The following is a 26,400-nucleotide window of genomic DNA, read 5'->3' as shown; positions in this document are numbered from 1 at the left end:
GACAGAATCCAGACTTGTATGAGGGATGCAGGCAGGAGCCATACAGGATGGAGCCTGTAGGGTAGGGCAGAGTCCAGCCTTCTGCTAGGGGCGGGACCGGAGCAATGGGGTGGGGTCATCTTTCTGCTAAGTATGAGAGACGAAGCTAAGGAACGGGGCCAGCCGGCTGGGACGGTGATGTCCAGCTTTCTGCTACGGATGAGGACAGAGCCATGGGGTAGGTGTTTATGGGATAGGATGAAATCCAAGCCTTCTGCTAGTGGCGAAGCCTAGTCTTCTCCCACGGGTGGGGCCTAGCCTGGTAGAGGCAAAACAGGAGCCCCGGCCTAGCTTTCCGCTAGGGTGAGGTTGGCGCCTAGGAGGCCGGGCCTGAGGGCCGAGGTAGTTGTTCGAGGGTGGAGCTGAATCCAGTCTTTTACTATGAGTGGGGCGGAGCCTACGGGCCTGGGCGGAGCCTAGTTATCTAGACAGGAAGTTGTAGCCTTGAGGGGCGAAGTGCGTGCGGTGTAGGGAGGGATGCTTAGAGACTACCAGTGGGACCAGTGCCACGGAGAGAAGCACTGTTGTGGCTTCTGCGAGGTGCGGGGCAAGCTCCCTGATACCAGACATTTGGAATGAAGCTTGACTTAATGCATTTGCTTGGCTGGCTGACAAGGGTACTCTACTTACTGTCTGAAGAGGCTGTGAAACTTGCTGATCCTAGCGTGCCCTCCACGATGCTCCTCAAATCAAAAAGTTGATTTTTTTATTTCTCTTTAATCTGTTTATTTAGAGACAGGAGCTCCTGGTTGGCCTGGAGCTTGCTGTGTAGGCCAAGATGGCCGCAAACTCACAGAGTTCTGTCTGATTCTACCTCTGAACTGCTGGGATTAAAGGCGTGTGCCGCCATGCCTGCCTGGATGCCTCAAGTTTAGACACTCGTTGGCCTGGTGAGGTCCAAGAAGCCGGTCCTCTCCCAGCTACTCCAATCCACACCTGTCATTCACCCGCTGTAGCTCCTGGGTCACTTGGGCAGGTTAGGTGTAGTTAGTGATTGGATGATTTTTCTGAGAACTGCTAGAAGAACAGTGAAACTCTTTTTTTTTTTTTTTTGGTTCTTTTTTTTTTTGGAGATGGGGACCAACCCAGGGCCTTGTGCTTCCTAGGCAAGCGCTCTACCACTGAGCTAAATCCCCAACCCCAACAGTGAAACTCTTAACCCTTAGAAGATGCTACAGCAGTAACTGTTAGTACTCTCATTTTACAGGCAGGGAAAACTGCTAAAAACCAGGAGTGGAGACCAGGGCTCCAGTCTAGAATTGAAACAGTTAACACTTTTGTTTTGGGGTTTTTGGTTTGTTTCTTAATTTTTTTAAATGTACATGGGTGTTGTGTAGAGGGGCAGTGAATGTGTGCAGTGCAGAGGTCACCGAATTCCCTGAACTTCAGTTACTGGCATTGTGATTCCCCACGTTCGGTGCTGGGAATCAAACTGTGGTCCTCTGGAAGACCAGCCACTGTTCTGAACTATCTCGCTGGCCCCTTGCTGTTTGATTTTTAAAAACAGGTTCTCATGTAACCCAGGATAGCCTCAAACTCTCATGCAACTAAGGGTGACCTCGAACTCCAGATCCTGGTGCCTCCACCTTTCCGGTGCCGGGATCAACAATGTATACCGTGTGCCTGGTTTCTGCAGCTCTTGCTCAGAGATGGATCCCTGCGCTTTGTGCCTGCCAGGAGAGCACTTCCCCCACTGAACTCGAGCTCCACTCCAGCCTCCACAGCTCCACCACTCTTAGTGTCCTTCTGATGATCTCATGTGGTCTAATTAAAGCGTAAAATGGGTAGCTTTGTAATCTCAGCGGCAGGGAGATCTCTATGAGTCTCAGGACAATCAGGGCTACATAGGAAGATTCTGTCACCAAACAAAAGCTTCTGCCTGTTTTTTATAATCTGAGCCGCTATACCCAGCACAGAAATGAATTGTTTGTTATATTTTGTTAATTGACATAGGACCTCACTGTGGAGACTAGGTCCCAGGACACCCTCAAATTCAAAGTAATGATTGTTTTTTGTTTTGTTTTTGTTTGTTTGTTTGTGTTTTGAGACAGGGTTTCTCTGTGTAGCCCTGGCTGTCCTGGAGAGCTCACTCTGTAGACCAGCTGTATTTAATTCACGGAGATTAGCCTGCTCCTATTGCCAAGTGCTGGGTTTAAAAGTGTGCGTGACATTTACTACCCGCTTCTAGGCTTTTTTTTTGTTTATATGTTTTTTTTTTTTTTTTTTTGGTTCTTTTTTTTTTGAGTTGGGGGACCGAACCCAGGGCCTTGCGCTTCCTAGGCAAGCACTCTACCACTGAGCTAAATCCCCAACCATGTTTTGTTGTTTTATGTTTAAAAAGTCTCGGGGTTGGGGATTTAGCTCAGTGGTTAGAGCGCTTGCCTAGGAAGCGCAAGGCCCTGGGTTCGGTCCCCAACTCCGAAAAAAAAAAAACCAAAAAAAAAAAAAAAAGTCTCACATAGCTCAGGCTACCTTCTAGTTCACTATGTATCTGACCAAGGGAGGATGACCTTGAATTCCCAGTCTCCCTCTCTAACCTGAGTGCTGGGATGACAAGTTTGTAGGCCATTCCTGGTTTAAGCGGTGCTGGGGATGGAATCCAGGCCTTCAGCCTGGGAAGATGCTCAACAAACTAAACTTACCTCGTTTTATTCATTTACTTATTTATTATGTTGTCACTGCTGTTATTGTCATTGTTTATTACTATATACCTTTTGAGTATATAAGAGACAGAGAACTTGTTATGAGAGGAAAGGCAGATTATCTAATTGAGAAGTCAGCCAGCAGACAATAGACAGTAATAAGAGTGTGGCTGTTAGTGGTACTGGGGACGGCGATTTTTTTTTTTTTTTTAATAAACAGTGAACTTGGTTAATTTTTACTTTGAACCCAATCGAGCCTTAACTGAATGACCTTGGACAGGTGAGCCTCTGTGACCCTCTGTATCATCTTCTGGGAAAAGGGAAGACCAGGAGATTACACAGTTCAGAGCATGAACGTGCAACCCTGCTTTATGAACTGGCCTCTGATGGGCGGCCTGGATCCCCCCCACCTCGCATGCCCCCACGCAAGACCCAGATCCGCGAGTGGAGAAAGGGAACCCGCGTTTGCGCCTGCGCGCGCCATGAGGGCCCGGCGCCGCATGCACGCGCACGCACGCACGTGGCTGCCTCCCTCCGCGCGCCTTCTGAAGGCCAGATAATGCACAGGACTTCATTTCCCAGAAGGCTTAGACTCGACGGAGCGGAAGCGCGTTTCTCAGTTGTCTCTGCCGCGCCGGCGCCGAGCCCTGCTTCCCGCTTGCAAGCGGGCACGCACGCGCGGCGCGCCCTTAGCCCCGCCCCCGGAGGCCCCGTGCGGGAACGCGCCCGGGCGTGCGCAGGGCGCAGGGCGCAGGGCGGAGGCGCGGAGGCGCGGGGACGCGCAGCGACCGTTGGCGCGGAGGGAGGAGGCTCAGCGCCGCCGCCGTTGCGCAGATCCGGGCCGCGGCTGCGGGGAGGGACGAGCGGTGACCTTCCGGAGGAGCGGGGCGCAGCGGGCCGGGACGGGGCGCCATGAACAGCGCGGGCGCCGACGAAATCGGGTGAGGCCGGGGTGCCGGGCCAGGCCCTGAGCGAGGGAGGCCGGGGTGCCGGGCCAACTGGGCCGGGATTTCAGAGCAGAGCCGGGGTGCTGGGGGTCGTCCCAAAGGCAGCCCATGGGTAACTCAAGGGACCCAAGACGATAACTCACGAGTCGGGGAAACCCTAAATGAAGGCTCACCCGTCAGGGGCATCTCGTAGGATAACTCGCCGGACTGAGAGACCCCGAAATGGTAGATCAGGGTGTTGAGAACCCCTAAGTGGATCCTTGAAGTCAGGAAGGTACTGTAGGATAATTAGGGTGCTGAGAGACCCCCCTCATAGATTTTAAGTGGCAGGGAGATTCCAAAAAAGGACTAGGGTCCTGGGAACCCTAAATATTAGATTGGTGAAACTGAGAGAGCTCCAAAGAATAGATTAGAGAGCAGAGAGACCCCATGGAGTTACTCTAGGGAGTTGGGTTGTAAAAGATAGGTCGCAGGCAGTGGGAACCCTGTAAGATAGATTAAGGATGCAGAGAGACCCTAACGAATACATAGAGGTCAGATAACCCTCCCCTCCATAATTAGGTTTTGGGTGCTGAGGAGCCTCAACATATAGATTACAACTCAGATTCCATGGTATAACTCAGGGATCTGAGGAGTACCCCAAAAGATTAGGGTGCTGGGGTCATCTACTAGAACCTTAGGAATGAGGAGGATCACAAAGAACAGATGTTGGGGCTTCCTAAGTGGAGCTTTGGGGTCAAGGAGTCTCTTAAGTGGTAATTTTGGAGGTTGTGGGACTCTCCAGAGTTCAGGAATTAGGGTGACCATCACATCAGGAGACTGAGAGACACTAAAGGATAGTTCAGGTGTTAGAGGGACCCTAAGTAGAGCCTGGGTGTCAGGGAGATAAAATTCAGGGAGTTTGGGAGCACCAAAAAATAAGGGTTGGGGAAACTCCAAAAGATAACTCAAGGTGCTGAGTCCTACATAGGACTAGTTAGAACTCAAGAAGACTTCAAAGGGTAGCGGGGGGTTATGTGGGTGAGGTGGTTGGGGACCCTATAGAATAAGGGATTGAGGGATCCTCAATTATAGATTAGGGTAAAGGGGACCCCTGAAGTTGAGCTATGGGTCAGGGAGATACCAAAGGATAGTTCAGAGGGCTGAGGGAACTCCAAGAGAGACCCTTGGTTCTACTGGAGACCATAAGCCATGATTGTGGTTAAGGGAATGGGGTAGGGAGATCAGACAGGGTAGTTCAGAAGGCTAGGGGGATCTACAACAGAAGTCACAGAATGGAGAAGAGCCCAGTGGATAGTTGGGGGGACCCCAAAGGACAGTTAAGGAACTAGGGAGGCCTAAAAGGCTAATTTAGGGGACTGGGAGAATACCAGATGGGGGTGCAAGGCCCAGGAATACTCCAAAAGATAATTGGCCAAACTGGGGGCCGCCCAAATGGAGCCCCTGAGCCAGTGAGGCCTAGAAGGTAAGGAGTCAAAGAGAACTCTTTTGTTTTTTAATTATTTTTGTTGTTGCTTGTTCATAGGATAAATGAGAGGCTGGGGAGACTCCAAATGAGAGCTCAGGGGTCATGGAGACATCAAGAGATAGCTCATGAGCCTGGGGTTTCAGAGTTCCAGTGGGTAGAGGGAGACACCAGTGATCACCAAAGAATAGACCCCAAAGGGGGCCTTAAGGCCAAAAGGATTCTCGAGTGGGATAGGGAGACTATAAAGGGTCAGGGAAGCCTGAAAGAGGAACCCAGAAGCCAGGAAGAGCTCCCACTCCTAAAACTGCTCAGTATGCCAGGGCACCCAGAAAAGAACAAGAACTCAAAGTGCTAGGAAGCTGGGGGGCAGGAGTGAGACCTGGGAGGCCTTAAATAGTAGCTTAGTGGTATAGAGACCCTCAAAGAGCCTGGGGTCAGGAAAACCCCAACAATAGCTCAATATGGAGTCTCTATATAGAGTGCTAGGAGATGGGTTGGGGAATTAGCTCAGTGGTAGAGCGCTTGCCTAGAAAGCGCAAGGCCCTGGGTTTGGTCCCCAGCTCTGGAAAAGAAAAAGAAAAAAAAAAAAAAAGAGTGCTAGGAGATTGGGGGCACCACCAGAGGGAAGTTTTTAGAGCTGTGGAACCCGATCCTGGAGTCTGAAAATCAGGAAGATCACAAAGGAGACGGAGGACTGGGGAGCCCCAGGGGGGGACTTTGTGGGATCTCTGTGATATCAACCAGAGCTTGAGGCGTCCAAACAAAGTTGGAATTCTAAAAGATCCGAGTCTAGGAGCCTGGGGTTTTGTGGGACACTTTGGGTCCCCAGTAGACTTTGAATTCCACTCCCCTGCTGCTTTGTCAGTTTTCTGGCCGAGGGAGCACAGAGTGGCATTCTGAGTTCCCCTTACAGGGGCAGGAACTTGACAGGGTGGTGCGCATAGCATAGCCAGGCATGGTGGGGTCCATTCTCCTGCCTACAGCTTGTACCACCTGGGCTGGGGGACAGTGAGGTTCTCCTCACATTGTCCTCTGGGACACCCTCATTCCTCTCAGATCTCCTCCCTACATCCTGGTTCCTTAGCAGGTGTCTCTGTCCCCGTAGGAAGAGTCTGGCTGCCGTTTGGCAGACTTCCTGATGTAGGTGAGCTGCCTGATGCCCTCAGTGTTAGTGTGTCTGGCGCTAAGGACCTGCGCCTAGTAGGCAGTGTGTTTGAGGAGGGCAAGGGGTGTGTTTTCTGTGCATCTGTCCCAGAATCCGCGCACCTTGCTGTGCGGAAGGGGGCTGGCGCCTGTGCAGGTGCTGGGTCTGTGACATGCTGTTGGGGTCTGGAAGACCACTGTGGGCCTGGGAGAGAGGTCGGAGGTTGCTGGTTCTATGATCTATTGCAGGCCTTCCTGTCACAGCATGCACCACCTGGACATTTAATGAGGTGCCGGACCCTATTGCATATCTGCAGCCTCACATAAACCCACTGAGCACTAGGAAGGAGAATGTGCCTAGACTGGACCAGACTGGGAATCTGCTCTGTGGCTCCCGGGAAACCACCCAAAGGGCCAGTTTTTTGGTTTATTTTGGTTTTGGTTTTGAGGCAGGGTTTCTCTTTGTAGTCCTAGAGTGCTTGCTCTGTAGACCACACCTGCCTTGAATGTACACAGATCCACCTGCCCAGGCCCCAGTCTACCTCTGCTTCCTGAGTGTGTGAATTAAAGGCCAGCCCCAGCACACCCAACCTTTATTTACAAAGGGAGCTTTGAATTGTTTTGTTTTTAATGCTGGGAATGGACCCTACAGTTGCAAATCGCTGAGCCTCCAAGTGCAGTGGTTGGTTACTGAGAAGTCTAGCAGCTGTGCCATCAGTGGGCCTTCTGAGGTCCCTGTTAGAGCCACTTGCCCTGGGGCCTCTACCCTCGGCATGCATGGGCTGGGGGCTTAGGTTATGGCAGGAGCTATCCCATCTTTCTCAAAACCACTGCTGCAGAGCCTGTGGTGTGACTGTCCTCTCTCCAGGAGAAGGTAGCAGGGGGCCACCCTTGGGGTCACCTCCAACTTGTGCTGGTCTCCTTTTGTTTGTTTTGGATTTTTTGGGGGGTGGTTTCTAAGACAACCCTGGCTGGTCAGAAATTTGTTATGTAAACCAGGCTGGCCTTAGACTCAGAGAAATCCACCTGCCTTTGTCTCCTGAGCTCTGGGATTAAAGGTATGCTCCAGTATGCCTGGAGCAGTGTGTGTGTGTGTGTGTGTGTGTGTGTGTGTGTGTGTGTGTGTGTGTGTGTGTGTGTGTGTGTTTTGTTTTGTTTGTGGGGTTTTTGTTTTTGTTTTTTGAGGCAGATTTTTACTGTGTAGCCCTGGCTGTTCTGGAATTCACTCTGTAGACCAGGCTGGCCTTGAGCTTACAGAGATCCTCCTGCTTCCTCCTGCTTCTGCCTCCTGAGTGCTGGGATTAAAGGCATACGCCACCATGCCCAGCCTCCATTTCTTTTAAAACTTTGTGTGCGTGTGTGTGTGTTTGTGTTTCCCAGGTTGTCAGGCTTGTGCCTTGCTGAGATAACAAGGTTGGCCTGAAGGGTTGGCGTCTGAAGGGAATGTAGAAGTGGGTACTGCTTCCTGAGTGTGCTTTTCTGCATTCTGGTATTGAGTCAGCCAGTGCAGGAGGGCCTTGTCCCTGCTAGAGCTATCACAAGTGGCCTGGTGTCAGATGCTGTATCCTGAGTATCAGGCTCATGCCCATGTTGAGCGGAGGTTCCTGCAGTCCCCTTGGGTGGCCCAGGCCACTCTGCTGTCCAGCTCCTCCAGTGACAGGCCTGTGGGACAGGTCATCTGACAGCTGGTACACTGACTGTTGTCAGTGTCACCTGGAGAATGAAAGGTGGCCTATCAGGAAGGCTAGGGCTCCTCTTTTGACCCGGATGAGGGTCCTGGCTGTGCGGGGTCTGTGCAGACTGCTTTATGTGGGTGCTGGGCGCGTCACATGGGGCTGAGTGCCTTGCTGCTCCGATGGCAGAAGGTGCAGTCAGTGCAAGGCCTGTGAGAGGAGAGGAGGCCCAAGCTCATACTCACGTGTGTCCCACCTAGTGACCACCACTGCTTAGTGGCTCTGCCCTAGGACCCAGCTGCCTGGCCCTGAGCCCTGGAGCACCTCAGACCTCAGCCAGCCTGGCTGCAGTTGCTCCTTCTGACGCAGTGGGTACAGAGGCGGCAGGAAGCCATGGGAGAACATGGTGAAGATAAGTGTCCCTCAGCCCTGGGGTGCTTCTTGGGTGATTTTCTGTGTGTGTGAGTGTGTGTGTGTCCTGCTGGCTGCATGGTGCTGAACAATGGTCCAAGGTTCCCTGGGTTCAGAAGAGCCAGGCGTGAACAGCCGATGGGGTGACTGACTGTTCTGCCAGCCATGGCGGGCTGCCTTCACCCAAGGCCTTTGCTCCCTGGCCACAGTCCAGAGGCTGTACATGCTGTGTTGTAGGTGCCTGCTGTGAGCCTGCGGTGGGTTTGAGCCGGTTCCTCAAGGGCACTTGAGGATCTGTCCCTTCCTAGAGATACTTAGGGCCTCAGGCTTGAGTGGCCTTGGGGAAGAGAGGAACAGGATGCAGGACTGGAGGCCATGGCAGAGCAGAGTGTTGCTAACAGCATCATTTTTTTCCCCAGGGGCTGCCATCATAGCAATTGAGGTTGTAGTTTGCTCCATTTGCACTGAGGACCAGCTGGGAGGGCGGGACCACTAGTGAAGTTAGTCACTAGAGATAAGGCCCCTTCAGTCACATCTTCATGTCACTCTATCTGTGGGGATCATGGGCTTCTCCATTCTGTGTCCTCATAGGTGAGTCAGGGAGTCAGCCTAGGGACAAGCAGCAGGGGCTGGCCCTCTCAGGCTCACCCCTGTGCTGCAGAGCCTACCATGCCCTGCCTAAAGCCTGTCTCCAGGCCCAGCAGCAGGATGTGGGTGGGGTGTAAGGACCCAGCCATGGCAGGTTGCCCATAAGTGAGGAGTCCACCAGCTCCCCCTGGAGGCACCTTGACTGTTGCTGTTACCTTTAGTGTGTCCTACAGAGCTGAGTGGCCTTCCCTAGTCCCCAGTCTGCCCGTGCTGGCTCCCTGCTGGCTGATCAGCATGCCCTCCCAAGTCTCTGGCTTTCATTTCTCCTTCTTACTTGATTGAATACTGTGCCCTCGCCCGAGGCTTAGAGGTCAGCCACAAAGGAATTGAAATCTGCATCCCGGAACCTTCCAGAACCTTTGTGAACATGGGCCTGTCTCACCTGATGGACTCTACTGAGCCAGGCAGAAAGCCTCTGCACACAGGCAGAAGTCCTGCTTTCCTCAGAGCCGGTGATGTACAACCTCAGTAACACCCATGGGCTCCACAGGGAGCCTTGCCTGCAGAGTGTCATGCTACCTAGGATGTGGGCAAAAACAATAGCCACACCAATATACAGCCCCTCTTAGACATCTGCAGCCTGTGGCACTGCGGGATGTGGGTGCGCTCTGCTGCCTGAAGCCAGGAAGAGATGGGAACCCCACCCACTCCTGGTGCCTGTCTCCTGCGTGGCTGCTCTCCCTTTCTTTTTCGTCCTTTTAAAAAGCCCTTGTGGCTTCCGGCTTCTCAATCCTTCCACAGCTCCTGAGTGCTGGGTGTCTTCCATGCATGTGCCACCACACCTAGCACTTGCCCAGTGTCTACCTGAAACTGTACCTGGGCCCAGGGCCTGGACCCATCTGACCGGTTCCTCTTCCTGCCCTGTGGCCAGCCTCCTGCTTGGTTCGGAAGCCCCGCTGGCGGCAGCTGGTGTTGCCACAGGGCCGAGCTTGCTGTACTTTGGTTTCAGTGGGCATTGGCCTGGGGAGACGTGGCTTCATGTTAATGAGGCCAGGCCCTGAGCCACCCGTGCAGTTGCTGAGGCTGGATCTTTTGCAAAGATTTGGCTAAAGGAGCCAGCAGGCTGGCAACCTTGCTGGACAGGGCATCTCGTCCACAACTGGGAAGGAAGGAACTTGTGTGGTCACCCAAGCTTATCCATGGCTGGCACCGCTACTGTGGGACCTGGTTGTGGGTCACTTGGACCACGTAAGGACTCTTGTGTCTTGGAGCTCCTGGCTCACATGCAGGGCCTGGTTACTCCTACAAGGCAGTCTGTGCCCACCTGCACAGAGCCCTCGGGGTTAGCCTGCCGTGGTATAGTTGGCTGCCTATGGGTGGCAAAGGGCAGTGGATCTAGCATTTCCTGTAAGATGTCTGCAGTTTGACTGGTGGTGCTGGCTCTGAGGACCCTTCCTGCTCAGAATTTTGCCCCAAGATTTGCTCCCTGGGCTTGGCAAGCAGAGCTTCAGTGTGGCAGCTACAGAGGGCAGGCTCTTCTGCTGAGCCATGCTCATGACCCAGAGCTGTGGAGGGATCGAATGATGCGTGCCTGAGTCCCTGTGCCTCGGGTGACACAGTTAGTACTCACTGCTGAGGCCCAAGGGCCATCTGATACAGCTGCGTCTCTTCACTTGGGGGGGGGGGTGCCGCTAGCCTTGGAGAAGTGCTGTCCAGACGTGGGCCCCAGGCATGCTGGGCCACTGCTGAGGCTCTGTCACCGCTGTAGTTCGGCAGCTTCATGGGACCACATCCTGGGCTAGGGTCTTATCTAGTTGGCTAGACCTCGCTTGGGCTCAGGCTGTACTCCTCTCCTGGTGGCCTATCATGGGCAGGTGGCTCTTGTCCTAGCAGTATGGCTCTGACAGGGCCATCTCTGTCAACAAGGGCGTACATATCTCTTACCTGAAAGCCCTTCACTGAGCTCTGTGTGGCTCAAAGGCTGACGAGCACACTCCTCTTCCCATGGGCCTGGGGTGGTTGAGACAACCCTCAAGGGGTCGCCTGAGCCCGAGCCTCTTTTCTCTACAGGAAGCTCTTTGTGGGCGGCCTGGACTGGAGTACCACTCAAGGTAGGAACTGTGGTGTCCCAGCCATGGATGGGCTTGGCTCTGGTGCCTGTGGATCTAAGCTTGGGTCCCCTGGCAAGGCTTGCTCTAAAGTCATCGTCTGGGCGGGTGGTCTTGCATATGTGTGTGAGATGTCCATGTGTGAGCTTGCACAAGTGGTCGTGTGGGGTTTGGGGGGGTGTGCGTGCAAGTGTGCGCGTGTGCGCGCTGAAGCTGTGCCTAAGCTGGGGATGTGTGCTTTTGTTCTGTCTCCGAGCAGAGACTCTGCGCAGCTACTTTTCCCAGTATGGTGAGGTTGTGGATTGTGTCATCATGAAAGATAAAACCACCAACCAGTCTCGAGGCTTTGGATTTGTCAAGTTTAAAGACCCCAATTGTGTGGGGACAGTGCTGGCCAGCAGACCACACACCCTAGATGGCCGGAATGTAAGTGACTTCATGGGTCCTTCATCTTCGCCCACCTGTCTGGATTAGTTGCTGTGGGTTCAGGCTATTGAAGCGGGTATCTCAGAGGGTAGACCCTCGAGGCAACAAGCCATGGGTGTGGTGGCTGCTTGCAACTGAGGCCAGTGCAGTGCCCTGGCCAGAGTAGCTTCCTGCTCACAGCTCTGCCTTACCATTTCCCACAGATCGACCCGAAGCCATGCACACCTCGGGGGATGCAGCCAGAGCGAACGCGGCCCAAGGAAGGCTGGGTAAGGAGTTCTGTCATGCTAGAGGGTGGCCACTCTTACTCCACTCTGCTCACTGACTTAAGGAGCCATTGAAAGCCAAGCACCATCTCCTGGGCTGTGTGCGCAATCTTCCTCAGCCTCGGGGCCCGCCACCTGTCCAGCTGCTCTGTGGAGGTGGAGCCACCCCACCCCACCCCACACCTCAGCAGTCCCTGCCTGGCAGCGGGCTGTGCCTTCACTTCCATGTGTGCCAGCTGTGCAGGCAGAGATGGCTACCAGGGAGAGGCGGCAGGCACTGTAAATGGCACCTTAGTGAGCTGGCCTCAGCCTCTCAAGTGCTGGGACGCTAGCTGGAAGCTGCTGTTCCCCGATTACTCTCCAAATGTCTCTGTATTTTTCTGCTCTTGTGTGTTTGTATGTCTAGGCACTGCTTGAGTGCCTGATGCCCAGGGACCTAGAATTGGTGTCGTGCTCCCTGGGACTAGAGCTGTAACAGTTGGGACCCAGCATGTGGGTGCTCAGGCAAATCCTGTCCTCCGGAAGAGCGACTGCTACCCTTACCTGCTGAGCCATGTCTTCAGCACTTTCCTGTCAAGACTGTGTGTGACAGTGTGCTGTGCACCCAGGCCTAGTAAGCTTCAGGAGCCCTGCCCCTGTGTCATCTGGGAAGTCAGTTCCCAGAGGCTGTGGGCCTAGCACAGCATTGTGCTCGCTGCCTCAGAGCTGCTCCGTGGGCCTCGTGGGGTGGAGTGGGCACTGCTGTCCACACCGTGGCACCAGCTGGCTCACTGCACACATGAGCTCCTGCCCTGGTGAGCCCACATCACTAACAGAGTATGTGCTCCCGTCTTACCGTGTAGCCCAGGACCCAAGACTCCTGCTAGGCCGACAGCCCTGTCCAAGTACAGCTAGCACAGAAGTCCAGTCTTGATTGTGTCCTCACATAGGGGACAGGGTTAGAGCCACAAGTAGGAGCAGCAGCGGGGGCAGGTGAGACAAGGCTTAGGTCCTCCACGATTGCTCTACTGCCAAAGCCTTCCCCTGTGTCCCCAAGTTTTCACACCCAGCTGGTGTTTTTGTGTTTTTAAGGTTATTTTTATGTAATTTTTATTTATTCATGTAGTATATATAAGTACACTGTAGCTGTCTTCAGACACACCAGAAGAGGGCATCGGATCTCATTACAGATGGTTGTGAGCCACCATGTGGTTGCTGGGAATTAAACTCAGGACCTCTGGAAGAGCAGTCGGTGCTCTTCCCGCTGAGCATCTCTCCAGCCCAGCTGGTATTCTTGAGACTGCCTTTGTTTTTTTTTTTGTTTTTTTTTTTGGTTCTTTTTTTGGGAGCTGGGGACCGAACCCAGGGCCTTGCGCTTCCTAGGCAAGCGCTCTACCACTGAGCTAAATCCCCAACCCCGCCTTTGGTTTTTTTTTTTTTTTTTTTTTTTTTTTTTTTTTTTTTTTTTTTTTTTTTTTTTTTTTGTTTTTGGCCTTTTTTTTCTTTTTTTCTTTGAGCTTTTTCCCCAACCCCTTCTTTTTTTTTTTTTTTTTTCCGGAGCTGGGGACCGAACCCAGGGCTTTGTGGTTGCTAGGCAAGCGCTCTACCTCTGAGCTAAATCCCCAACCCCTGCTTTTGTGTTTTTTTTAACCTTGCCAAAAATCTTCATCCACACTGGGAATGAAGGTCATTGGTGTGCACTTCCTAGGATGTGTAACGCTCCAGTTTTGTCCCAAGCACTAAAAAAAAGTTGGGCCAGAGCCCCATCTTCACATCACAGGTTGTTTTGTTTGTTTTTGAGACAGGTTACTCTGTAGCCCTCCCTGTCCTGGAACTTATTGTATAGACCAGACTGGCCTCAGAGATCCACCTGTGCAGGCTTGTTGTTACTGTTTCTAAGTGGGTTTTTTTTGTTGTTGTTGTTGGTTTTTTGTTTTTTTTGTTTTGTTTTGTTTTTTTAATGATTTATTCTGTGTGAGTACACTGTAGCTGTCCTCAGACACACCAGAAGAGGGCATCAAATCCCATTACAGATGGTTGCAAGCCACTGTGTAGTTGCCGGGATTTGAACTCAGGACCTCTGGAAGAGCAGTCAGTGCTCTTAACCACTGAGCCATCTCTCCAGCCCTCCTAAGTGGGTTCTTCTCCCACCCCCGGAGCTGGGGACTGAACCCAGGGCCTTGCGCTTGCTAGGCAAGCGCTCTACCACTGAGCTAAATCCCCAACCCTCCCTAAGTGGTTTTTTAATTCCATTTGTATGTTTGGTGTCTGTGGACATGAATGCCATAGTGTGCACATAGACAGCAGAGGACAGCTAAGAGTTGGTTCCCCTTCCGTGATGTGTGTTGCAGAGATCAGACTGGGGTTCAGTTGATGGCAAGTACCCATATCCACTGAGCCATCTTGCCAGCCCAAGAGTACAGGCTTTCTGTTGCTTTGAGACAAGCTGTCAGGTGACCTCTGCAGCAGTCCCACACGTACCTGCCCTGCCCACAGACCTTCCATTCTTGTGATCCAAGGAAGGCAGTGTGTGTCGTGCTTGAGGAAGCGCTGCAGGTGCCTGCCTCCTAGTATCCCCAGTAGCCCAGTCTCAGGATGTGCTTTGGTTTCAGCTGACTGAGAAGCGGATATGGGCAGCAGTGGGCGGGGATGGGAGACGCACACCTTTAATCCTAGTGCTTGGGAGGCAGAGGCAGGGGAACTGGAATTGAGGGTCAGCCTGGTCTGGATAATGGGTTTCAGGAGGACCAGCAGTACATGGTGAGACAGCCTCAACAAAACGACGATGAGGAAAGGCCGTACAAGGGGCAGGGCCAGTGGTTTGCATCTGTTCCAGCTTTGCAGAGCCCAAGGCAGCAGGACTGCCATGAGTTGAAGGGCTAGCCTGGGCTACACAGTGAGACCGTTGCCATGGAAAAGGGCTGTGTGGTAGCCAGCCTTTGGGGGAATGGTCCATCAGAAGTCACTGATCTCCCCCTCCCCCCTTTTTGACAGCAGAAAGGACCCAGGAGCGACAGCAGCAAATCCAACAAGATCTTTGTTGGGGGCATTCCCCACAACTGCGGCGAGACGGAGCTCAGGGAGTACTTCAAGAAGTTTGGAGTGGTGAGCTCTGCGCGCCACCATGGCTATCCCTGGCTACATGTCCTGTCATGCCCTGCCCGGGGTTTGGGGAGAGCAGGTCGTGCCTGGGAGGCATACATGCTGCCTTGTGGCCTGGTAGCTGGCCCTAGTTAGATCAAGGACTCTGAGCCCTGTGCCTCCTCAAAACCTACCTGGGTTTATGCCCACAAAGGATTCTGCTATAAGGGTGGCTGACCTCGTACTGAGATGTTGGCACTGTCTCACCTGGCATCTTGGAACTGTCTCACCTGGAACTCTTGGGTGTGGCCATGCCTTTGGGGACAGGATGGAGCCCTTTGCTCACTGTGGGGATTTGAGCAGCTGGGTGGGGCAGACAAGACAGCAGGGCCTAAACTGCTAGGTAGTGCACTGGGGGAGTTGTCAGGCATGGCAGCATCCTGGTGACCCTGGGTAGTATGTCCCTCAGATAGGACAGCACAGGTTGGGGAAAGACTGCCTAGCACCTCCCAGACTTTATCTCGCCTGGGGCGTGCAGCCCAACACAGTTGCTGGTTTGCCTTAGCTAAGCTCTCCTTTAGCTGGTACCCTGGGCCCTCCTGGAATGGGCTGAGTGGGTCAGTGGCACCTGCCTCCACAGAGTCTGCCTCAATCACACTTTGTTCACAGGTCACAGAGGTCGTTATGATCTATGATGCCGAGAAGCAGCGGCCTCGAGGTAAGGGCTGAGCCTGTTCATCCTGACCCATGTCCTCCCCTCAGATGGCAAACTATCTCGCCCTAGACAGGCCACGGTCAGATGCTGCACAGCCACTGCCATTGGGCCACATGCCCAGACACAGTCTCCTTCCCCCACTCACATCACACTCCTCCTGGCCCTCACATGAAGATGGACACAGACAGCTTTGTCTCCAGAACATATCCAGCTGCCCCGTCTGCTGTGCTGACCAACCCTAGACTCCATCCACTGCCCTCACTTCCCGCACTCGGTCCACACTCGCCAGGGAGCAGGAGACAGCCGTGTTCTCCAACCCCTTTCCTTTTCTGGCTGTTGGTTACTCTCATTTTGGGTTCAGCATCTGTTTTGGACCAAAGTGCTCCACACTACTGGGCCCTCACCTCACACAACCCTCCCTTCACACTCTGCACCCCTCAGCACACACAGCCTTCATCCACTTGTCCCCCTGTCCCCGAACGCCCTGCTCAGGTGCTCGTGGCGCGCCACCACTCAGGAGCATAGTTTGCCATTTGAGCCTCCTCACTCGTCCAGGACGCACTGCTCACTCGTGTGGTTTAGCTGTTAAGTCTTAGTCTTAATTTACGGTAGACATACATGCTTAATGACGTACGTAGTGTCATAGAATACGGTACCGTTAAGTAAGCTGTCTCCTCTCTCTGTGATTGTCTGTGATTAACGATGTCTCTCTAGATCTCTCTCCAGGTGCTAAGTTAAGTCACACAGGTACAGGCCCGCCCGCAGTCAGAGGACGGAGCGGCTTTGCTCCCGTGGGGTGTAAACGAAGTTTCAGTGTGTTTGTCCCGCTGCTGCCTCTGACACAGCGTTGTAGACAGCCTGCCCCGGCTCCTCCCCCACGACCCACGGCCTCTTGCACTGTGCCTGGACCCAGCCAGCCCGGTGGCTTCAGACACTCCCGCCGTTTGAGAGAATGTCAACTTTTCACATGTCTTCATCACTATGTTGTGTTCCAAATGCCGCCTCTGACTTTGCGAAGCCTCGGTGTGCGGGACTCTGAGGGCAGCTCCTAGGTGCTCCCGCCCACGGCTGGCACAGCTGCCGCCACCCTCCCGCCACCCGGCCCAGCCAGGCCCAGCTAGTGTTGCTGACCCGTGCTGGAGGGGCTGGCGTGTGGGCCTGTGTCCCCTGGGGGCTTGGAAGTGTCCTATCGGGTGGCAGATAGCAGGGGTTGGGTCAGCAGGGCCCCCCTACAGCACCTCCTGTCTTCTTGGCTTTGCTGACTCCTTGAGGGTCTTGGTGGGTCTCAGTGTTCCTTCTCCTTCCTGCTTCCTGTCTGCTGACTTGGATAGCAGGCCATCTTGTCCCCCTCCCTCTTAGTCCCCAAGCACCCTGTCTGCAGTCTCCTTTATTCTCTCACCTCTGTCCTTTGTCCCTGGTCTTGTCTCTTCAGCCTCCAGCTCCGCTAGAGCTCACCTTCACCATCCATTTGGCTTGCCCTGCCCTGCCCTGCCTCCCTCTGCATAAGGCAGCAGGAGCCCCAGCCCTCCTTCCCTCCGTCTCTCCTCTGGTTCCTCACTGCCTTCTCTTCCTGCTTCCGTCTCTCCCCGGCCGTGTCCTCTTACGGTTCCTTTCCTGGTTCAGCCCCAGTACCCCATCTCATCAGCTTGTCCTATCCCTAGGCCACTTCTTCCCAGCTCCCCTGCCACAGTGCACAGGGGCCCTTGTCACACATCCTTCTGTCTGCTGTAAAGTTAGTTCTCTTGGAGCCCTTCTGGGCCCTTCTGTCTGGAGCCTCCCTTACCCTTGTTCCCTGAGGTCTCTGGGCCTGAGCGCTGCTGCAGGACATGTTAGCGCTCAGTTTGGCCCTGTCCCTTCTGCCCCTAGTCGGGTGGCCGCGCTTGCCCCAGACCAACCAAACTTCGTTTATACTGCCACTTTCTTGTGTTTGGGAAATGCTAAATTTTTTTTCTTTGAAATTTTCTTTTTTCTTTTTTCTTTTTTTTCTTTTTACTTTTTTTCTTTTTTCTTTTTTCTTTTTCTGTTTTTTATTTTTTTTTGATGACACCATGCCTCTTGCTGTTGCTGCTGACAGCAGAATTTGACCTGCTGGAACCCGTTGTGGCCTGTATCTTTGTGTATTACTGTATTACTATATCGTCTGTGCATAGAGGAGTAGAACTGTTAGACGTAGGACTCCGCGGGCTTAGCCAACAGTGTTGGGTAAGCCTGGCGAGGCGCAATAGGAACTGCACTCGGTGCCCTAGAACAGCGGGGGCTGCTGTCAGCACTAGCTGCGAAGCCAATTGCAAACCGCAGGGGAGAAGCTGGGCTTCAGAAAAGCCAGAGTACACCACACACACCCCCACCTCCCAGGCACCCCTCTTCCCCATGGCAGCACTCAGCCTGGAGAAGGGTGAATGTCACCCACTGTCCCCAACCTGCTGTGGGCCATAGCCCCTCTACACACAGGCTTTGTCTGAAACCCAGCTCAACCCTGTGGCCGCCCTGATACTGTTCATCATCCTGTTTTGTGTCACACGCCCTGCTACCTTGATTCACTCTTCGTCGTTGGCTAGGTTTTGGATTTATTACTTTCGAGGACGAACAATCAGTGGACCAGGCTGTCAACATGCATTTTCACGACATCATGGGCAAAAAAGTGTGTAGTTGTAGTTTTATTTTACCTTAAGAACAAGCCAAGCCTTAGGCAATGAGGGGCTTCACTGGAAAGTGGGTACTCCCAGCAGGACATCCATGGGGTGCTGCCCATGGATGGGGGATGGGGCAGAGGGTGAGGCCCTGGGAGGTGGGGGGCCTTCAGTGAGACCCTAGTGTTGCCTGAGGCTTGGTTTCCATGACCACTCCTTCAGATGTGGCCCAGCCCCTTCTATAACCGTGACCTTAATGTGATGAGCAGAAGCCTCCTGGAGCTGAGGCCCAGCTCCAAACAGACTGAAACATCCTGAAGGATTGGTTTCTATCGGGTCACTTACTGTGAAACTCCGGGACCAGCCACATGCTCTGATAGCACTTAACCACGTGCAGTCAAGTGACCTCTGGTGTTCCGTCTTCATACTGTGTTGCTGCCAGAGTGGGCAGGGCAGGCCCAGGGCCTCAGCTCTCTGTAGCCGCATGTGCAGGGCTCCCATTCAGACCTCTAAAGTCCACCCCACCTCCTCAGCATGCATGCCCCAGCTGTGTGGGCCTTATTAGCCCTGAGACTAGACACCCCGCCACTCCTGTGGCTTCCTGTCTGTGCTGGGCCCGAGTATAGAGGGACAGGGAAATCTTAGGCTCTGGGCTTCCTCCCAAACAGACCCCAGTGAGATGGGGCAGCCCTGTTCTGACACTCCCTGCAGCTCAGTTTAACCCAGCATGCAGACCGGAGAGCACAGCAGCTAGCCACAGTGCAGAGTGCTGTGTGGTGTGAAGGTCCCTAACCTCCGGTCCTCTCCCTAGACAGCTCAGCCTGCCCATTGCTGACCTTCGCTGGACAATGCAGCCTCTGGGGACTGAGTGTCCACAGCTGGGCCTGCATGGTGATTAACCCCATGTGAGAAGCCACAGCCCAAGTTCCTCTAGTCTTGGGTACACACTGCTCTGTAAGCAGGACGAGTCCCCAGGGGCTTCAGGGGCTCATTAACTCGCTGTGTTCCTGCTTTCACACTGCCCCAGCTCACAGCATCTGCTTCCCCCAGTCTCCACCATCAGACCGCTCTGGGCACTGGTGGGGTGGGGGTGGGGGTGGGGCTGTGCTTCTGCTGGCAAAACGAGAAGCACTCTGCCTGAGGAAGGGCCCGCTGGAGCCCGGGTTCTGGGCTTAGCCCTGGGGGCACAGGCAGCCCAGGCCGGGACTGCTGAGTATTCAGCGAGCCCTCAAAGAGTGAGGTCACACACACCCCGGCCTAAGTAGGCCATGCACACCAGCTTCTGTTAGGGCCCCTGTCTGCTGTCCCCTGTCCCCTTGCTGGGCCAGGGCTGGGCTGCTGCCAAACACAGTATGAAGGTTGCTTACTGATCCCAATGTCCATTTTCTTGCATGTTTGTTGACTTTTTTGTTAGCTGTATGGTAAGGCTCTTACATCCATTCCCTCTGACACGCCTTTGAGTTAACTGAGATTCTTTAAGCCTTAGCCTGAGGAAGGTAAGTCTTTATCTTCCACTAGACATTAAATAACTGAGTCAAAGCCAGCGTGTTTCTCAGGTATGCACGGGGGTGGTGGGTGGGCTCTTTGGGTGCAAGGAGACTGACTGCCTTCTCTAAGCAGGGTACCCCTCGGTGCCCCACCTTGGCTGTCTCTCCAGGGCTCTTGGCCTCCTGCTGCTGCTTGCAGTGGAGGGGGGCACAGGGCATCTTCTAGATACATCTGTTGTACCTGAGAAACATTTTTTTTATAAAAAGAAATTAAAGAGCAAACTTTTTTTTTTTAAGAAAGAAACTTACTGGCCTAAGTAAGCTTATCTTAAGTACTCACTTTAAGTCGTAAGGCGTTAAGTGTAGTCATAAGTCACCACGGGTGTCTGAAGGGCAGGGGCGCCACCTTGGCTTCTCCCTAAAGTGCACTCGGTTTGTTTAGGTGGAGGTTAAACGGGCTGAACCTCGAGACAGCAAAAACCAAGCACCAGGACAGCCAGGAGCCAGCCAGTGGGGTAGCCGCGTGGCGCCCAGTGCAGCCAACGGCTGGGCGGGCCAGCCCCCGCCAACGTGGCAACAAGGATATGGCCCACAAGGTAAGGCACAGGTGTGGTTTGTCCCTGCTTGCATGCCTTGGAGGTGGTAGCTGCCTCCCTGTTCCCCAGTGGCGGGACAAGCACCACCACAGAAGCCACTGCCTAGGAGCCAGGCTACAGGAGGCTCGAGGGCCTGGTAAGCATGTGGTGCGGCTCTTGAGTTGTCCTTTGAGGACCATGTGGTGTCACTTTGGCTAAGTGTGTCACCACCTGAGCCCAGTCCCTGGCTAGCAATGGTAAACAGGAGCTTGGCAGGGCTGCCTAGGAGGCCCCACTCTGCAGGTGAGATCCCCACCCCCATTTCTACAATTCCCTCTGACCTAAATAAATGAACGGGAAAGTTTGTTTCCCTCAGTGCTGGACATGAGCTCAGGCCACAGGCTGCATTGAGGTTTACTGCTGACAGACACAGGGCCTCGGGGACAGGTTCACTGTGTTGCCCAGGCTAGCCTTCCTACCTCAGTCTCAAAGGGCTAGGGTGGCAGACCTCTGTCACTCCCGCACCACTGTCCAGGGCAGGCTCCTGGCCACCGTGTTCTGTCCTGGCAGCCCTGCAGGCGGCTGCCTCCCCTCAGCTGCAGTGTGTGTGGCGCGGCCTCCCGGTGCCAGCACAGTGCCTGTTGGTGATGGGGCGGGGGCCGGCTTTGTCCGAGACACTGCACCTGCCTCTCGCTGGCACCGCTTTGGCACGCATGGATTGGATCTCTGTGTCCTGTGCTGTGCACCAAGGGACCCTGTTTGTGACACACCCCTTGTCAGGTTTTCCTTGCTGCTCTGACAGAAGCAGCTTAAGGAAGTTTGCAAAGGCTCACGGTTTGAGGGCACAGGCCCTCTTGGCAGAACAGGTGCAACAGAGGGGACCTGTTGCTTGGGCTCTCCTGTTTCTGAGGTTGAGGCTGCAGTTGTGGACAGCCCTTCCCTCCTCAGTTAGCCCTGTTGAGAAGTGTATGCCTTCGAGCGGGGATTCTGGGTGACACCTAGGGAGGTCACTGGCAGGCTGACTGGCCCTTCTCTTCTGTCTTCTGTCTAGGAATGTGGGTGCCAGCAGGACAGGCCATTGGTGAGTCGTGCTGAAGGGGCCAAGTGCACACCGCAGGCCTGTTACTGTGGGCACTGGGTTACTGGCGTTGGGAGGAGACCATGGATTTGACCTAGGTCTGGGCTGTGCCAGGCGGCTTATCCCGCCCTTATGACTCTTGTTTTGCAGGTGGCTATGGCCCACCCCCTGCGGGCAGAGGAGCCCCGCCCCCGCCCCCGCCCTTCACCTCCTACATTGTGTCCACACCTCCTGGAGGCTTCCCCCCACCACAGGGCTTCCCACAGGGCTACGGCGCTCCACCACAGTTCAGTGAGTGATACCCCCTTTGCAGCAGATCCAGCAGGTCAACTGTTGTCCCACGGGCAGGGCTGGCTAAGAGTCCATAGGAGGACCTTGTACTATTGGGCTGCACTTCTTTCTCGGAGGCTTGGGCTGGTGCAGTTAGCTGCAGTTAGCCTGTGGTAGAACTCTGGAATGGAGCTGACCCAGGACCCACCCTACCCGGTTATTCCCGGTTAGCACGGATGGGACTTGTACCCCACCCAACGGTGGCCTAGGTTCAGTTCACCTGGCCTGGTGCTAGCAGACACAGCCGGCTGGAGTGGCTGACCTCTGATGCTGTGTTCAGTGGTGGCTTCTTCTGGTACTGGGGTGGAGGCCAGGGCCGCGTGCAGCTAGACAGGCATTCAGTCCATCGCTGCGTCCTGCACCTGGTAGTGGCTAGCTGTGGCTTCCGGAGTTTCCTCTAGAATCCCTGTGTGTACGATACTGCCCGGTGCTCTGGCCTGAGCTGTCTGCTCAGGGTCATGGCCTGGGGCTGAGTCCCAGCCTGTGCAGTGTCTGGTAGGATGTGCTGGGTGGACATCCTGAGTATGGGGTAGCCCATGCTCAGACAGTTCTGAAACTGGCACCAATCTGTGCCCTGCTCTCCCATCCCTACAGGTTTTGGCTACGGTCCTCCGCCCCCACCCCCTGATCAGTTCGCCCCTCCAGGGGTCCCTCCTCCACCTGCCACCCCAGGGGCTGCCCCACTGGCCTTCCCACCACCTCCGTCTCAGGCTGCCCCAGACATGAGCAAACCCCCAACAGCCCAGCCGGACTTCCCCTATGGTCAATATGGTAAGTGGTTGTGCCCGCTGCTCCCGGAGCAGGCAAGAGCAGAAACCCCTGGGAGAGGGTGGGCCCCCAGAACTCCTGCTGAGCCCTGGGTCAGGGTTACTGTAGGCTCTACCTTTTGTCTCTGTCTTCCTGGGGAAGCCCAAATCACCAGTCAGAGCCTAGCTGTCATAGCAGTCTCTGGTATGTGGGCAGGGTGTGGGGGGGGGGGGCAGGTGTGTGTGTGTGTGTCTGCTGTGTGTGTCTGCTGTGTGTGTGTGTGTGTGTGTGTGTGGCAGGGTGTGTGTGTGTGTGTGTCTGTGTGTGTGTCTGCTGTGTGTGTGTGTGTGTATGTGTGCGTCTGCTGTGTGTGTGTGTGTCTGTGTCTGTGTGTGTGTGTGTGTGTCTGCTGTGTGTGTGTGCCTGCTGTGTGTGTCTGTGTGTCTGCTGTGTGTGTGTGTGTGTGTGTGTGTGTGTGTGTGTGTGTGTGTGTGTGTGTGTCTGCTGTGTCTCACCTGCCTAGAGGTTGTGTCTGCTCTCGCCCCTTAGGAGCCCAGTGCTCAGTTGAGGTTTAGGTCAGGGGAGTGGCCAGGCTCTGCAGTGGTAGCTCCTTGTGACACTGGTACCACGTCATGGTTGATTGAGGGAGGTCGAAGGCTGCTTTTGCCTCTGCCGCAGGAACTCTCCTCACTGAGCTTCTGCCCTGAGCTTGAATCACCACTGTTACACATGCTGGCCATGTCTCCTCAGTCTTTTTTTTTTTTTTTTTCTTCATTTATGGTTTGTGTGTGCATATGTGTGCCCTGGCACACAAGGGCAGTCAGAGGGCACCCTAGGCATTTGTTCTCTCCTGTCCTGTATGTTTAGGAGTGGAGCTCACACTGTCCTGCTTGGTGACAAACACCATACCAACCAAGCCTTGTCGGCCCCCCTCCTCCTTTCTTGTTTTTTGCTAGGGTCTTACTCTATAGCACGGTGGCCTAGAACTCAGAACAAGTCCCCTGCCTCTTGTTTCTCAGTAGGCTTTGGTGACTAATGTGCTCCATCCACTGCACCTCGGTTTGTTTTTGTTACTGCTGTATTTTATTGGTTCTCTTTCTTTTTTGAAACGGTCTCAGCCATGTAGCCCTGGTCAGCCTTGAACTCACAGACATCAGCCTGTCTCTGCTCCCCGGAGCTGGAACTGAAAGTGTGCGTCCACACCTGGCTCCTGTTCTGTCTTACTTAGAATGGGATTTTCTTTTTAAAAATTATTTTATGGGGTTGGGGATTTAGCTCAGCGGTAGAGCACTTGCCTAGCAAGCGCAAAGCCCTGGGTTCGGTCCCCAGCTCCGAAAAAAAGAAAAGAAAAAAAAAATTATTTTATTCCATGTGTAGCACATGTGTTCAGGGGCCATCTGAAGCCAGAAGGTCTTCTGAGAACTGCAGGTACCGCAGGGGTGAGGTGCCAAGTGGGTGCTGGGAAGCCAGTGCTCTGAATGGAGGACTGACTGTGCATGGTATTGTCAGACATGGATGCTTGGCTCGTGCTCATGTAGCCTGGTCACCTGAAGCTGAATGTGAACACCGCAGAGCGCCACTGTCTTGTAGCCCGCTGGTGTAGCAGCACTCTGACCTGCTCCATCCCCCTGGGGACTTGCTCGTTCCTCCGCTCTGGGCACCTGTGAGCCAGGCTTCGGGTGGCCCCTGTTGTGGGTAGGAGTGGTGCTCCCAGCTGCTCCCCTGCTGCCCTGGGCCAACAGTCCCAACAAGCAAGGCCAAGCCAGTGGAGCCCGCGTCCACATGTGCTGCTGCTCAGGCCGCAGGCTCTGCCCTGCTCTGCCCCTCACAAGGCCTCACCCTGGTGGGGAGATTGACAGCAATTGTTCAGGCTTAGTAGAAATGATTATGGGGGAGTTAGACTGAACCCCAAGACGTCTGTCCTGTTCCTACCACAGCCCAGGCTGTGCCTTTACTGCGGGACTGAGCACCCTGTAGCTCCCTGGCTCTGTGTGTGGGCGTGTGTGTGTGTGTGTGTGTGTGTGTGTGTGTGTGTGTGTGTGTGTGTGTGTGTGTGTGCCTGTAGCTCCCTGGCTCTGTGTGTGGGCGTGTGTCTGTGTGTGTGTGTGTGTGTGTGTACGCGTGTGTCTGTGAGTGAGTGTGTGTGTGATGCATCAGGGTGTCTTGACAGGCCACTAGGGAGCCCACAGACCCCAGGCCTGAAAAGTGGTGCCTCTCCTTGGGACAAAGCTAGGCAGGGATGCTCTGGCAGAACCATGGGGTGGGCCACTGTCCCCTGACCCTGAACTAAGCAACCTTTCTCCCAACAGGTTACGGGCAGGACTTGAGCGGCTTCGGCCAGGGCTTCTCAGACCCCAGCCAGCAGCCGCCCTCCTATGGGGGCCCCTCTGTGCCGGGCTCAGGGGGTCCCCCCGCTGGTGGCAGTGGCTTCGGACGTGGGCAGAACCACAACGTGCAGGGCTTCCATCCCTACAGGCGCTAGCCAAGGGGACGGCAGCAGGGCAGGATTTGGGACTGGTGAACTCGTGACAATCACACACTCGCTCGGGACAAAATAAATGACCACTCGACCTGGGGGGGAGGGGCAGCGAAGGCCGCGTCTGGACTGAGGTTTTAAATATATTTCTTTTCTCTGACCCATCAGCACAATAAAAACACGTCACTGGTTCAACAACAGGGTTTAAAAAACGCCTTCAGCTTTAATTCAGAATTTCAGGTTTCTTTTTCTTTTCTTTTTTTTTTTTCCTTTTTTTGAGATTATTTTCTTGAGCCTTTTGTTTTACCGTATATTGTAAACTTTTATGTTAAAGAAAAAATATACATTTACAAATTGTGAGATTTTTAAGAGAAATTTTCTACGATGTATACTGGCTTATTTTTTAATTTAAAGCAGGGTTCGGGTGTGGGAAGCGGGGCCCTGGCTCCCGCCGGCGCGGGCTGGGGTGTGGGCAGAGACTACTGCGTGCGTTTGGTTTTTTGTTCATTCCTTGCTTTGAGCGGCTTGTGTGGCTTCGAGTGCCACAGGGCCCCTGGCACAGGTGGCAGTGCTGAAGTCACGGGTGGCCTGGGCCCCACGTGGGTGGCAGGCAAGGCCTTGCTGGAGGCCCCTCAGTAGGGCCCAGGTTCCCACTGACCAGTTTGACCCGGTTTGAATAAAGCAGCGTGTTTGGATCAGAACCTGAGTGCTGTCTGCTTGTGTCTGTAACTCTGACCTGTTCCTCTCTGTCCTTCCACACGTGCTTTGGAGGGGCTGTGGGTACCAAGGTCAGGAGGACCTGTCCCATTAGAAGTGGGTTGTGCAGGGCTGAGGCTTCATGGAAGCAGGAGACAGGGCTGGGCACATGGAGTCCCGTCTCTGGCCTTGAAGCGACACCCACACGATGTATTTAGTACCCTTTTTTTTTTTTTTTTTTTTTTTTTTTTTTTTGCATTTATTTTGGTGTGAGGAGGGCTTATGTTTCAAGCGGTCAGAGGGCAGACTTGAGTGTGGATCTCCTGGTTCTGTGACCAGTGCCTTAACCTACTGATCCTTCTCAGCCCTGTGCGCCTGGTGTTGGTCTGCCTCTGTGTGTGCACTGTGACCCCTCCACAGAAGACAGCAGCGCTCAGCTCCCTAGGACTGGTGAGCTGCTGTGGGCCTGGGGCGGCCTGCGAGTTGAGCCAGGTCCTCCTCGGAAGAGCAGCTGGTGCTTCTTTCACCCTGTGCGCCTCGGTCCCCCACTATCCCTGTCCCTCCTGTCTGACCCCGGCCCTGCAGCTCCCCCAAGAGGAAACATTAAAAAATTAGCCCTTGCCATGGAAGCCCTGATGTGTCACAGTGTACCCTTCGTCACACTCTGCATGTGTTCATTGCCACCGGTCACTGGTCTGGTTCGAGGCCTCTGACTTGTGTACTACAGCCCTCAGCCCTTGCCAGGAGGTCGGGAGGGGAGCAGCTCTTAACTGCTGAGCCATCTCTCCGTGCCGGAAATACACCTTTGAAGTATGGCCAGGCACCCAGACAGACAGAGCTTGGGGAGTCTTACTGAAGCATTGGGAGAGAGATTTGAGGGACCCAAGGAGGACAG

At 54.2% G+C, this 26,400-nt stretch overlaps 1 protein-coding gene across 4 annotated transcripts; it reads left to right on the top strand.

Moving 5' to 3' along the window:
* The first annotated feature begins 124 nt into the window (after positions 1–124).
* Positions 125–25,510, top strand: Dazap1 (DAZ associated protein 1). 4 transcript variants are annotated; one of them, XM_032908058.1, is made up of 12 exons: positions 125–217; positions 10,982–11,022; positions 11,279–11,445; positions 11,649–11,714; positions 14,685–14,795; positions 15,441–15,489; positions 18,045–18,127; positions 20,046–20,199; positions 21,230–21,259; positions 21,407–21,547; positions 22,181–22,357; positions 24,643–25,510. In XM_032908058.1, exons 1-12 carry the CDS (start codon positions 213–215, stop codon positions 24,813–24,815), a joined length of 1,197 nt encoding a protein of 398 aa, XP_032763949.1. In that variant the 5' UTR covers positions 125–212; the 3' UTR covers positions 24,816–25,510. The 4 variants fall into 4 exon arrangements, with proteins under 4 accessions (XP_032763949.1, XP_032763957.1, XP_032763932.1 ...); XM_032908041.1 differs by lacking the exon at positions 125–217 and adding an exon at positions 3,442–3,622; XM_032908051.1 differs by lacking the exon at positions 125–217 and adding an exon at positions 3,460–3,622 and having other exon boundaries at positions 14,688–14,795.
* The last annotated feature ends 890 nt before the right edge of the window (positions 25,511–26,400 follow it).

This window comes from Rattus rattus, chromosome 1 (assembly GCF_011064425.1).
Source record: "Rattus rattus isolate New Zealand chromosome 1, Rrattus_CSIRO_v1, whole genome shotgun sequence".
Classification (NCBI taxonomy): Eukaryota; Metazoa; Chordata; class Mammalia; order Rodentia; family Muridae; genus Rattus; species Rattus rattus.
Note: the sequence above shows the minus strand (reverse complement) of the source record. Positions and strands in the feature narration are given on the sequence as shown.

Coding starts and splice junctions, on each gene's coding strand:
- Dazap1 (XM_032908041.1), top strand. CDS start 3,594: ATGAACAGCGCGGGCGCCGACGAAATCGG. Junction 11,715..14,684: donor CGCGGCCCAAGGAAGGCTGG/GTAAGGAGTTCT, acceptor CCTTTTTGACAG/CAGAAAGGACCCAGGAGCGA. Junction 21,260..21,406: donor GCCAGCAGGACAGGCCATTG/GTGAGTCGTGCT, acceptor CTTGTTTTGCAG/GTGGCTATGGCCCACCCCCT.